The sequence below is a fragment of the Tupaia chinensis genome, unplaced genomic scaffold (assembly GCF_000334495.1).
Source record: "Tupaia chinensis unplaced genomic scaffold, TupChi_1.0 Scaffold145208_1, whole genome shotgun sequence".
NCBI lineage: Eukaryota > Metazoa > Chordata > Mammalia > Scandentia > Tupaiidae > Tupaia > Tupaia belangeri.
Window position 1 is genome coordinate 2,181,106 of NW_006205068.1, and position 10,491 is coordinate 2,191,596.

The window sequence follows — 10,491 nt, forward strand, 5'->3', positions numbered from 1 at the left end:
AGATACCCGCCACAGCCAGTCCTCGTGTCACTGGTATCGTTCTATCCGGAGCCAGGCCTTAGGAACAGCTGAGGTCGAGGATGTGATAGGCCTGGGGCCTGTTGGGTTGTTCCTTTAGAGGCAGGGGTGGGAGGTCTCAGCTTCCCCCAACCTTACCCTTTGCTGTTGGTCCGGGGGTATTATGCTGTGGCTTTCTGACACTTATGTCATCTGTGACCTTCAGAGGGCCCCCCCGGAGGCCTCCCCCTCACATCCTAGATCAGGTAAAAGGCCTCAACCAGTCCCTCCGCCTTGGACACCTCCTGTGTCGCAGTCGCAACCCTGACTTCCTCCTCAACATCATCCAGAGGCAGGGGAGTTCTGCTCCGGGGGGAATAGGCAGGCCTGGGGAGGGGAAACGGGCTGGCGGACCTGGTGCAGTCCAGCGAGGGCTCCCTGGACGTGCTGCCCGTGCAGTGCCTGTGCGAGTTCCTGCTGCACGATGCTGCTGACGATGCCACCTCCGGGGAGGAGGAGGATGAGGGCGAGAGCAGAGAGCAGAAGGCCAAGAAGCGGCAGGTTAATGCCCCTCCCGGCTTCACCCCAGCCCACTGGGTTCCCTGGGCCCTGCCTCAGAGGCCTCTCTTGTTTCTGCAGAGGCAGCAGAAGCAGCGGCAGCTGTTGGGCCGCCTGCAGGACCTGCTACTGGGCCCAAAGGCTGACGAGCAGACCACGTGCGAGGTGCTTGACTACTTCCTGCGGCGCCTGGGCTCCTCCCAGGTGGCCTCCCGGGTGCTGGCCATGAAGGTGAGGGGCCTGCCGCTTGTCTCCGTGTGCATGCTCGCACGCTCTTGCCCTTTTTTCATATTTATAATGAGTGTGTAGCACATCCAGACTTTTCTCTAACTAGTTTTTGGGCATAGGGTAGATGTTACTAGTAAAACTAGGAAGACAGAAGCCAATTGTCACTTGTCCTATGTTCCTTCCTTGGATGATGACATCAAATACTTCAAAGGTGATTCAGTAAGCCATTAGGTTGTCGGAAAAACCACAATACGTTTTTGCGTAGAAAAACCTAGAAAAAATACATCATGACTTTTCTTTTTTTTTTTTTTTTTTGGAGAGATTTTCACTGTAGGGCGCGTGCGCTCGCCAGACAGACAGAGAGAGACATAGAGACAGAAAGCTAGAAATCACCCCCCAGGGGGGATGGTCACGCTGCAATCCCTTCTCCTCCATTCTCCTCTCGGGATCTTGGGCACGCACGCACATGCGCCCGGTGTGAGTTTTAAGCCACCGGGTCCGGGACACGAACCGCGGTCGACTACGTGGGAGTCCAGCGACATAGCCATTACGCTAACTGCTGGTTCCCCATCATGACTTTTCTAATGAGCCAATCATGGCACTTGCCCTGTCTTAAAAGGTGGTCAGCAAAAGTTTTTAAAATACAGCACTCATGCTGTTTGATTTTTTTTAATGGTGACAACTTACAGGAAATAGGAGGCCCCACATCTTCTCTACAGGGCTTCAAGGGAACCTGCATGCTCCCCCAAGATGGAGATATGCTCCCCTCCCCATGTGTGCTGGTGCAGGTCGGGCCCAGCTCTGTGCTGTCTGCTTGCAGGGCTTGTCACTGGTGCTTTCGGAGGGCAGCCTACGGGATGGGGAAGAGAAAGAACCCCCCCTGGAAGAGGATTCAGGGGATGCCGACATGCTGCAGGGCTACCAGTGGCTGCTGAGGGATCTGCCCAGGCTGCCTCTGTTTGACAGCGTGAGGACCACCACCGCCCTGGCACTGCAGCAGGTAGGTAGGGGTGCTAATGGGGCCGCTGGAAGGGACAACACTGCCCTGAGGCGCTGCTCAGACCATCCTCCCTCCCCAGGCCATCCACATGGAGACCGACCCACAGACCATCAGCGCCTACCTGGTCTACCTGTCCCAGCACACACCTGTGGAGGAACAAGGCCAGCACAGCGACCTGGCCCTGGTGAGGGGTGGGTTGGGGTCAGCGATATAGCCCCCTGGGCTGGAGACTCCCCACTCGCCTAGTTCTAGTGACCTTGTGTTGCAAGGAGGTATGGAGAATGTGAGAGCTGGTGCAGCTAGGCTGGGGGCCTTGTGATCAAGGCTTGGCCACATGTGTCCTCCTTAGCCACTGCTGGCTTCTTGCAGCATTTCTTCCCAGACCATGAGGATACAAAGGCACCAGAGAAGAGGGAGCTGGTATTTGAACCCTCTTGCTGTGCTCGGGGCGGGTGTCTCCCTCGGCATATCTCAGCCTTCTGTGCCTTGTGGCTAGGGCATTTTGCATCCCGTGGTGTGTCCCAGTCCCTCTGTGAAGCCAGCCTTCTGTGGTGGAGTTTCTTCTGACCTGGCTTTCTTCTAGGCTGGTCCCAACCCAGCGTGATCAGGAGTGCGCATGTCTTTGTGAAATGAACAAGTGAATGGATAGTAGACAGACAGCAAATGGGCAGGGAAGGTGGTACTCTCTTAGGGCCTGAGAGCTGGAGAGTACAACGTCAGTGCTACCTGTCCAGGTCGCCTTGGACCCTGTCCTCTGAGTCTAATCTGGTGCACAAGCCTGCCGGCTCTTGGCCAAGCTTCTCAGTGTTGTTGAAATTTATGAATACTATGTCTGGGCAGTTTGCAATAGCTTTTCCCTCTGGGTCTTGTAAGATGCATGTTTCCATTGCTTGTGGAGTAATGGCCATGGGTTCATCCTTCCTTGTGCCTTCCTCCATGCCGTGGCAGGCAGTGGCTGCAGTGTCCACTACCAGGGCCCAGTTGCTGTCTCCTTGCCCTGGGAACCGTGTCCTCTATAGAGTCTGATAATGCCCTCGTCATCTCCCTTCCCTTGGAGCTGCCAGCTGCCTGGTGCGGGGCATCTTGTACCATCTGCATAAGGCCTGCGTTACTGAGGGCTCCGACTTCCTGCCAGTGTCAGCGTGTGCATTGCTGGGGGCAGTCGTGGGTTCCTGTGGGTATGTGATTTGCCAAGTCCAACATGACTTTGTAGTGGGCCTAGTGCTCAGGCTGCCCTGGCTTCACTCTTGGCTCCGAGTGTAGGGAGGAGGGAAGCTAGGACTGGCACCGCCAGGCACCGCTAACCACCTTGCACCCCGCAGGATGTGGCTCGGCTCGTTGTGGAGCGTTCCACCATCATGTCACACCTCTTCTCGAAGCTGTCCTGCAGTGCTGCTTCAGATGCTGTGCTAGGTGCCCTGCTGTCCATCTTTTCCCGCTATGTGAGGCGCATGCGCAAGAGCAAGGAGGGGGAAGAAGTCTACAGCTGGGTAAGGCAGTGTTGGGTGCCTTGGTCCCGGTGTCCTGGACCTACCATGGCCCCCATTCTTCTGTCCTTCCCCTGTAGTCGGAGTCTCAGGACCAGGTCTTCCTGCGCTGGACAAGTGGGGAGACCGCAACCATGCACATCCTCGTGGTGCACGCCATGGTCATCCTCCTTACACTGGGCCCACCCCGAGGTGAGCAGCAGTCCCCTGTGGTCTGTCCTGGGCAGGGCACACCCCCTGCCAACAGCTTTTCTGCCTTCCAAGCAGAAAGCACGCAGAGAGGGAAGAACAATTGCGCCAGCCCACTTCCTCAGGCAGATCCCTTTCGCTACCTTGTCCTGGTTTCTTTGGCAAAGTGGAGATGGTCACCCTTTCCTACCCACCTGAGAGTTTCTGTGGAAGCACACGAGCTCTTCCACAAACACAGGCCCTTGAGAACTGCCCAGCTTCTGGCAATGGGGGCTCTAGTGAGAGCCTGGTTCTCAGAGGCTCCTCACCTCCCAAGGCCCACGCTGGGGCCACCCTGAGGTGCCAGGAGGCAGTGCCCGTGCACCTTCCCAGTTAAGCGTGAGGTTGCCCAAGTGGCCCCAAGGCCCTGTCCAGAGAGCCTGAGGACTATCCGCGGGGCAGTATCCCAAGCTTGGTGATCACAGGCTAGATGAGCCCTGTTGGCCGGGAAGCCTTCCCTGCTCTCCTGGCTCACTGCTCTGCCCCACTCACCCCATCATGTCTGTGAGTGGAGGGAAGAGGACAGAGCCCCCCTGCTGGGGATCTGGTGGCACGTAGATAGAGTCTACCAGAACAGAGACCCCTGGCAGGAGGCAGATGATGATGGTTGCTCCCGGGTGTACATTCATAGATGTTACCCTGGGGAAGCGCAGCAAGCGACAGTGACTGGGCCCCATGGAGTTTCCCGCTGGGATGTGGAGCCTGAGAGCTAGAAGGGAGCTGGTTCAGCTGGCAGCGTACCTGGGGCCTGCCTGTGGTTTCACCTATGTCCACTGGGGCAGACTGGACCTCAGGCAAGCGACTCTGTCTCATAGAACTACCCTTTCCATGTGCTTCCACAGATGAGGATAAACTGGAGAGAGTACTGCCCACTCCTCATGGGTGTCATGGGGTTAAATGATGATGCAAGACACCTGGCATATAGCAGGGATACAGTCTAATGTTTGAGTTTTCCATGTTCCTTCGAAGCCTCGGTTTCCACACTCGTAGAGGGAGAATTGCATTGGGTGGTCTCTGGGTTCTCCAGCCTTGGCATTTGGTCATTCTTGAGGCCTGGGCCTTCTTGAATGGTGAGATGAAGGAAGCTGCTGACTCTGTCATTTCTGAAGCTGGTGATGGCGAGTTCCATGCGTTGTTGGACATCTGGTTTCCGGAGAAGAAACCCCTGCCCACTGCCTTCCTGGTGGACACGTCTGAGGAGGCGCTGCTGCTGCCCGACTGGTTGAAGTTGCGCATGATTCGCTCAGAGGTCCCACGCCTGGTGGATGCTGGTATGGAATCAGGCTGGGCCTGAGGGCAGGAGCAGGGAGGACCTCATACCCGCTGCTGTGACCAGATGAGAGAGGATAGGTGTGGTGGGTCTTGGATCGCCGAGAGGCCCCCATGTAACTTAGCAGACACTTGGGGAGTCCTGACTTTACCAGGCTTCGTGCTGGACTCTGGGGAAGGCCCAACATGGCCCAGAGCAGACCCTATCTGCCTATGAGTGACTCATGGCATGGCCCAGTGGTCAAGCTCAGGGTGCCCAAAGAAAAGAAATGAAAATAAAGTGTTTGGGAATTAAAGGGGGAGGAGGAAATGTGGTGGGAACCTCTGAGTTGACTCTTGAAGAATTGTTGGGAGTTTGGGCAAGCTCCAATGAGGAGAAGGGTCCTGGCAGAGATGGGACAAGGCGGGAGGGGCAGGGAGGGGGCGCAGCTGGATCAGTGGGGCAGGCACTGGAGCAGAGTAAGGGGACCTTGGGAGACCGATTGGTGAGTAGGTTAGCTTAGGAGGCCCCATGAAGGGCATGCTCCGAAGGATCTGGGTTCTTGGAAGCTATGGGAACTATGGTTACTTTAGGGAACTGAGCACTAACAGAAAACAGCCACAGTGGCATACAGGCAGCTTGAGAGGGAGGGTCGGGATGCCACTCCGATGGCTATGTCAGGGCACTTTGCCAGTTAAGCATGAGGCTGCTCTGGTTGCTGCCCTGAACCTCTCTGAGCATCCGCTAGCCACATCTCTGAGCATTCCTCAGGGCCGGGAGGGCCTAACTCTGGAGCAAGCTGCAGGCAGTCTTCCAGGATCCTGACCCACCAGGTCCTGGCCCACCAGGATCACTGAGTGAGCACTGCCTCAGCCCTGCAGGACCTGGAGCCCCAACAGCTGCTGCTCTTCGTGCAGTCCTTTGGCATCCCCGTGTCCAGCATGAGCAAGCTTCTCCAGTACCTAGACCAGGCTGTGGCCCATGACCCCCAGACCCTGGAGCAGAACATCATGGATAAGAGTAAGCACCTGGACCATCCTGTCAGTCAGTGGGTCCTGACCCAGTCCACAGGTATCCTAGGCCGTGTAGGGCCAAGTGTGTGCAGCTGAGCAGGCCTGGGAAGCTGGGGTCAGTGAGCCAAAGTGAGGTGTAGGGCGTGAATGGGCAGGAGGGTCTGTGTGCCAGGGGCCCTTGGGCTCAGTTTCCAGCCAGAAAGAGAGGGGCCGGAAGGTTCTGAAGCTCAGCCTCTAGAGGGTCCATGTGCTCCACTGGAGCATCTGTGGGAGCGTGCCCCCTCAGACTGCTAGGGGAGAAGGAAGGAACTCCCTGTGTGTATCCAGTTGTTACCCTGGCTGCTGTTTTGCAGATTACATGGCCCACCTGGTGGAGGTTCAGCACGAGAGAGGTGCTTCTGGAGGCCAGACCTTCCATTCCCTGCTCACAGCTTCCCTGCCACCCCGGCGAGGTACTGTTTCCTCCCCAACTCTCAGCACCACTGCCCTGGGCTCCTTGGACCCTGCAGACTCCCGGGCTGTTTCCTTGGTCAGCATTTGCCTTTGACCAGAGTGTGGGCTGCTGTTTATTAAAACTCATCCTCCTTGAAGGCTTAGATTTGGATCCTTAGGGGAATAGAGACCTTTGATGGGGCCTAAACGCTGACTTTTCCTGGTGACAGTCCTCAGGTAGGACTGGTCTTGGTTTGCACAGTTTTGTCCTCTGGAAGCTAGTCAGAAAGTGTTTCAGTTCAGAGAGCAGCAGCTAGCGTAATAGCTATGTCACTGGACTCCCATGTAGTCGACCGTGGTTCGTGTCCCTGACCCGGTGACTTAAAACTCAAGCCGGGCGTGTGTGCGTGCATGCCCAAGATCCCGAGAGGAGAAGGGATTATGGCGTGGCCATCCCTCATGGGCGATGATTTCTCGCTTTCTGTTTCTGTCTGTCTGGCAAGCGCACACACCCTATAGCAAAAACCTCTCCAAAAGAAAAAGAAAGAGCCAGGGGCCCTTGGGCTCAGTTTCCAGCCAGAAAGAGAGGGGCCGGAAGGTTCTGAAGCTCAGCCTCTAGAGGGTCCATGTGCTCCACTGGAGCATCTGTGGGAGCGTGCCCCCTCAGACTGCTAGGGGAGAAGGAAGGAACTCCCTGTGTGTATCCAGTTGTTACCCTGGCTGCTGTTTTGCAGATTACATGGCCCACCTGGTGGAGGTTCAGCACGAGAGAGGTGCTTCTGGAGGCCAGACCTTCCATTCCCTGCTCACAGCTTCCCTGCCACCCCGGCGAGGTACTGTTTCCTCCCCAACTCTCAGCACCACTGCCCTGGGCTCCTTGGACCCTGCAGACTCCCGGGCTGTTTCCTTGGTCAGCATTTGCCTTTGACCAGAGTGTGGGCTGCTGTTTATTAAAACTCATCCTCCTTGAAGGCTTAGATTTGGATCCTTAGGGGAATAGAGACCTTTGATGGGGCCTAAACGCTGACTTTTCCTGGTGACAGTCCTCAGGTAGGACTGGTCTTGGTTTGCACAGTTTTGTCCTCTGGAAGCTAGTCAGAAAGTGTTTCAGTTCAGAGAGCAGCAGCTAGCGTAATAGCTATGTCACTGGACTCCCATGTAGTCGACCGTGGTTCGTGTCCCTGACCCGGTGACTTAAAACTCAAGCCGGGCGTGTGTGCGTGCATGCCCAAGATCCCGAGAGGAGAAGGGATTATGGCGTGGCCATCCCTCATGGGCGATGATTTCTCGCTTTCTGTTTCTGTCTGTCTGGCAAGCGCACACACCCTATAGCAAAAACCTCTCCAAAAGAAAAAGAAAGAGCTTCAATTCATGATGGTTCCTTCCCCTTTCTCTGCAGATAGTGTTGAAGCACCAAAACCAAAAAGCAGCCCAGAGCTCCCACCAGGACAGGGGAGGATTCGAGCTGGGACTCAGGTCCGGGTCCTCGGCCCCGAGGATGACTTGGCTGGCATGTTCCTGCAGGTACTGACTTGCTGCATGTGGATCCCCAGGTGTAGCCCTTCTTGCACACACGTTTCTTCACTCACGTTTTCACACACAGCAACTTAGACCCTTGTGTGCCACTCTGGCTTACCTGTGCTGTACACACTCTCTTCACCTCATGCCCTTCTGAGCTCACCTTCCATTTTATATGTGTAAAAACGAGTTTACGGCCTTATCTGGGAATTGGGGTTCTCACCAGTCCCCAGCCTGTCTCCCCTCCCTCATGAGGAGCCTTTTGGGCCCTCAACAGATTCCAGACACCTTTGTCCTCCTCAGACTATTCTTGGGGATGTTGGGGTCCTTGCTGCTTCCTAGCGCAGGTTCTGGGTTCCTCTGTCCATGAGATGGGGGGGCCACACATAAATGGACACTGACAAGGGCTGCAGTCCTGGTACGGAGCTGTGTGAGGGGGTGCTCAGCCTTCCTGTGCCCTTCTGATGCCCGCATGCTCTGTTCCAGATCTTCCCACTGAGTCCTGACCCACGCTGGCAGAGCTCCAGCCCCCGCCCCATTGCCCTCGCACTGCAGCAGGCCCTGGGCCAGGAGCTGGCCCGAGTTCGCCAGGGGAACCCCGAGGTACCAGGCATCACGGTGCGCTTCCTGCAAGCCATCGCCACCCTGCTCAGCTCCCCGCACAGTGGCGCCCTGGTGATGTCCATGCACCGTAACCACTTCCTTTCCTGCCCACTGATGCGTCAGCTCTACCAGTACCAGGTACCTGGGACACGGCACTCCTGGCAGCAGGAGCTGCCATGGTGGGAATGAAGAGAGGGGTGGCTCTTAGGACAAGGGGGCTCTCGCCCTTTGACATAGCAAGGTCCCGGCCTCACCCATGTCCACACTGACGACTGATGAGGTCCCCAGGTGTCCTTTCGTGGGCCTAGGTTCCTAATTCCTAAGTGAAGAAAGAGAGTGGGAGCAGAGCCCCTTATCTTTATTCTGGTTTCCCATTGAAAAGAGGGTGAGGGCGTGCCAGCGTTCATGTTCACACACCCCCAAGGTCTGCTCACCGAATCTGCCTCCATTTATGCGTGAACGTACTTGATTTATTCGAGTTTGTGTACACGTGATTACGTCTTCTCCAGAGACTACAGAACTAAACTGCCAGCAGACGGACACATCCCCAGCTGCGGGGTCTCAGAAGGCTCTCTGTCAGGCCGTCCTGCATGTGGGAAGGATAATGTTCACTTGGGCTGCAGAGTGCTAGTTACCGTGGGGCCCGCCTCAGCCAGGCCCCTCTTCTGGGTCCAGGATCCCTGGGTTCCTTGCTATTCTATGAATGGCAACGAGGAGCCTGAGTTCCTTGCCGTGTGGGACCACTTCTGGCCTTGGGCAAGCACAGCCCACCTGCTGCTCTTGTTCCCACAGCGCTGTGTACCCCAGGACACTGGCTTCTCCTCGCTCTTCCTTAAAGTGCTCATGCAGATCCTGCAGTGGCTGGACAGCCCCGCCGTGGAGGATGGGCCACTCCGGGCCCAGCTCAAACTGTTTGCCACCCAGTACTCTGCCAGACGCAGGATCAGTGATGGTGAGGGCAATAGTGGGCACCCACGAGGGCCGGGCCTGTCAGCACTGCTGGGTGGGGTCCCAGGCACTGGACTGGCATTGGCACAGTGGCCCTGTCATTGGGTACCTAGCAGCCTGTGGTGACCTGGATTCCCCAGGGAGGAGGGTTTCTATGTGGACCAAGGGGCCCATCTCACCTTGGGGCATGCAGGGAAGGCTGAGGGGCAGAAGCCAGAGCCAACGGTGGCGGCCACACAGACTTTCCCACAGTGCGAAGTGGGCTCCTGCACCTGGCCGAGGCGCTGGCCTTCCATCGGGACCTGGAGGTGGTCAACTCCACAGTACGGGCTGTCATCGCCACTCTGCGGTCCGGGGAGAAGTGCAGTGTGGAGCCGGAGCTGGTCAGCAAAGGTACTCTCCAGGGCCCCACGGCCACTAGGCTGCAGAGGGTAAGCAGTGACACTCAGTGCCATCCCCAGAAGGTGCTCTCAGATCCTCTCCCAGACGTCTCCAAATGGAGACCTCTTGAGAATGGCTGGTAGTGGCCCTGATGGGGAGCCCCACCCCACTTCAGCCCTGCTATGCTCCCCTGAGTCCCTCTGGGCCCTGCTGTTGGGCCTAATGTTCTGCACATGATGGCCCCACACCCAGGACTGGCTAACCTACCCCAGCTTGGGTCTTCCCCCACCTGGGAATCTGAGGGGATGTCTTCTATCCTTGGCAGTCCTGCGGGGGCTGATCGAGGTGAGGTCTCCCCACCTGGAGGAGCTACTGGCCGCCCTCTTCTCTGCCACCACGGATGCCGCCGCCTCGTTTCCAGCCTCGAAGCCCATCGTGGTGGTGAGCTCCCTGCTGCTACAGGAGAAGGAGGAGCCCCAGGGCTCGGGAAGGCAGGACGCGGATGGCAGCAGGTGAGCTGGGAGCCGCAGGCAGCAGGTGAGCAGCCCCTGCAGGACTATCACTGAACCCCCACTTCCTGCAGCCTGGAGACAGTGCGGCTGGGACCCTCGTCAGGGCTCCTGGTGGACTGGCTGGAGATGCTGGACCCCGAGGTGGTCAGCAGCTGCCCTGACCTGCAGCAGAGGCTGCTCTTCTCCCGAAGGAAGGTAGGTTGTGCTCAGCTTGGGGACAAGGCACCAACCTGGGGCAAAGGGCATCACTTCTGGGCTCCCGGCCAGGAGTACGGCAGCCCCCCCACTGTGGGACCTCTGACAGCCCCAGAGGAAGGGGGGGGTCTCCCCCCTGATT

The 10,491-nt window shown here is 57.4% G+C and overlaps 1 protein-coding gene across 6 annotated transcripts in view; it reads left to right on the forward strand.

The window, feature by feature from the left end:
- The window catches only part of INTS1 (integrator complex subunit 1), a 35,962-nt gene that overhangs the window by 16,696 nt on the left and 8,775 nt on the right, over positions 1-10,491 (forward strand). For 4 of the 6 annotated variants that reach the window (XM_027768043.1, XM_027768040.1, XM_027768041.1 and 1 more), the window contains 15 exons: positions 415-558; positions 637-786; positions 1,604-1,783; positions 1,863-1,967; positions 3,106-3,273; positions 3,351-3,462; positions 4,608-4,769; positions 5,621-5,767; positions 6,114-6,212; positions 7,592-7,716; positions 8,197-8,451; positions 9,106-9,265; positions 9,502-9,654; positions 9,968-10,154; positions 10,226-10,349. In XM_027768043.1, the coding sequence (XP_027623844.1) occupies positions 415-558; positions 637-786; positions 1,604-1,783; positions 1,863-1,967; positions 3,106-3,273; positions 3,351-3,462; positions 4,608-4,769; positions 5,621-5,767; positions 6,114-6,212; positions 7,592-7,716; positions 8,197-8,451; positions 9,106-9,265; positions 9,502-9,654; positions 9,968-10,154; positions 10,226-10,349 (2,271 nt within the window). The remainder of the gene's footprint in view (positions 1-414; positions 559-636; positions 787-1,603; positions 1,784-1,862; positions 1,968-3,105; positions 3,274-3,350; positions 3,463-4,607; positions 4,770-5,620; positions 5,768-6,113; positions 6,213-7,591; positions 7,717-8,196; positions 8,452-9,105; positions 9,266-9,501; positions 9,655-9,967; positions 10,155-10,225; positions 10,350-10,491) is intronic. The other 2 variants (XM_027768042.1, XM_006167880.3) reach the window with 2 other exon arrangements.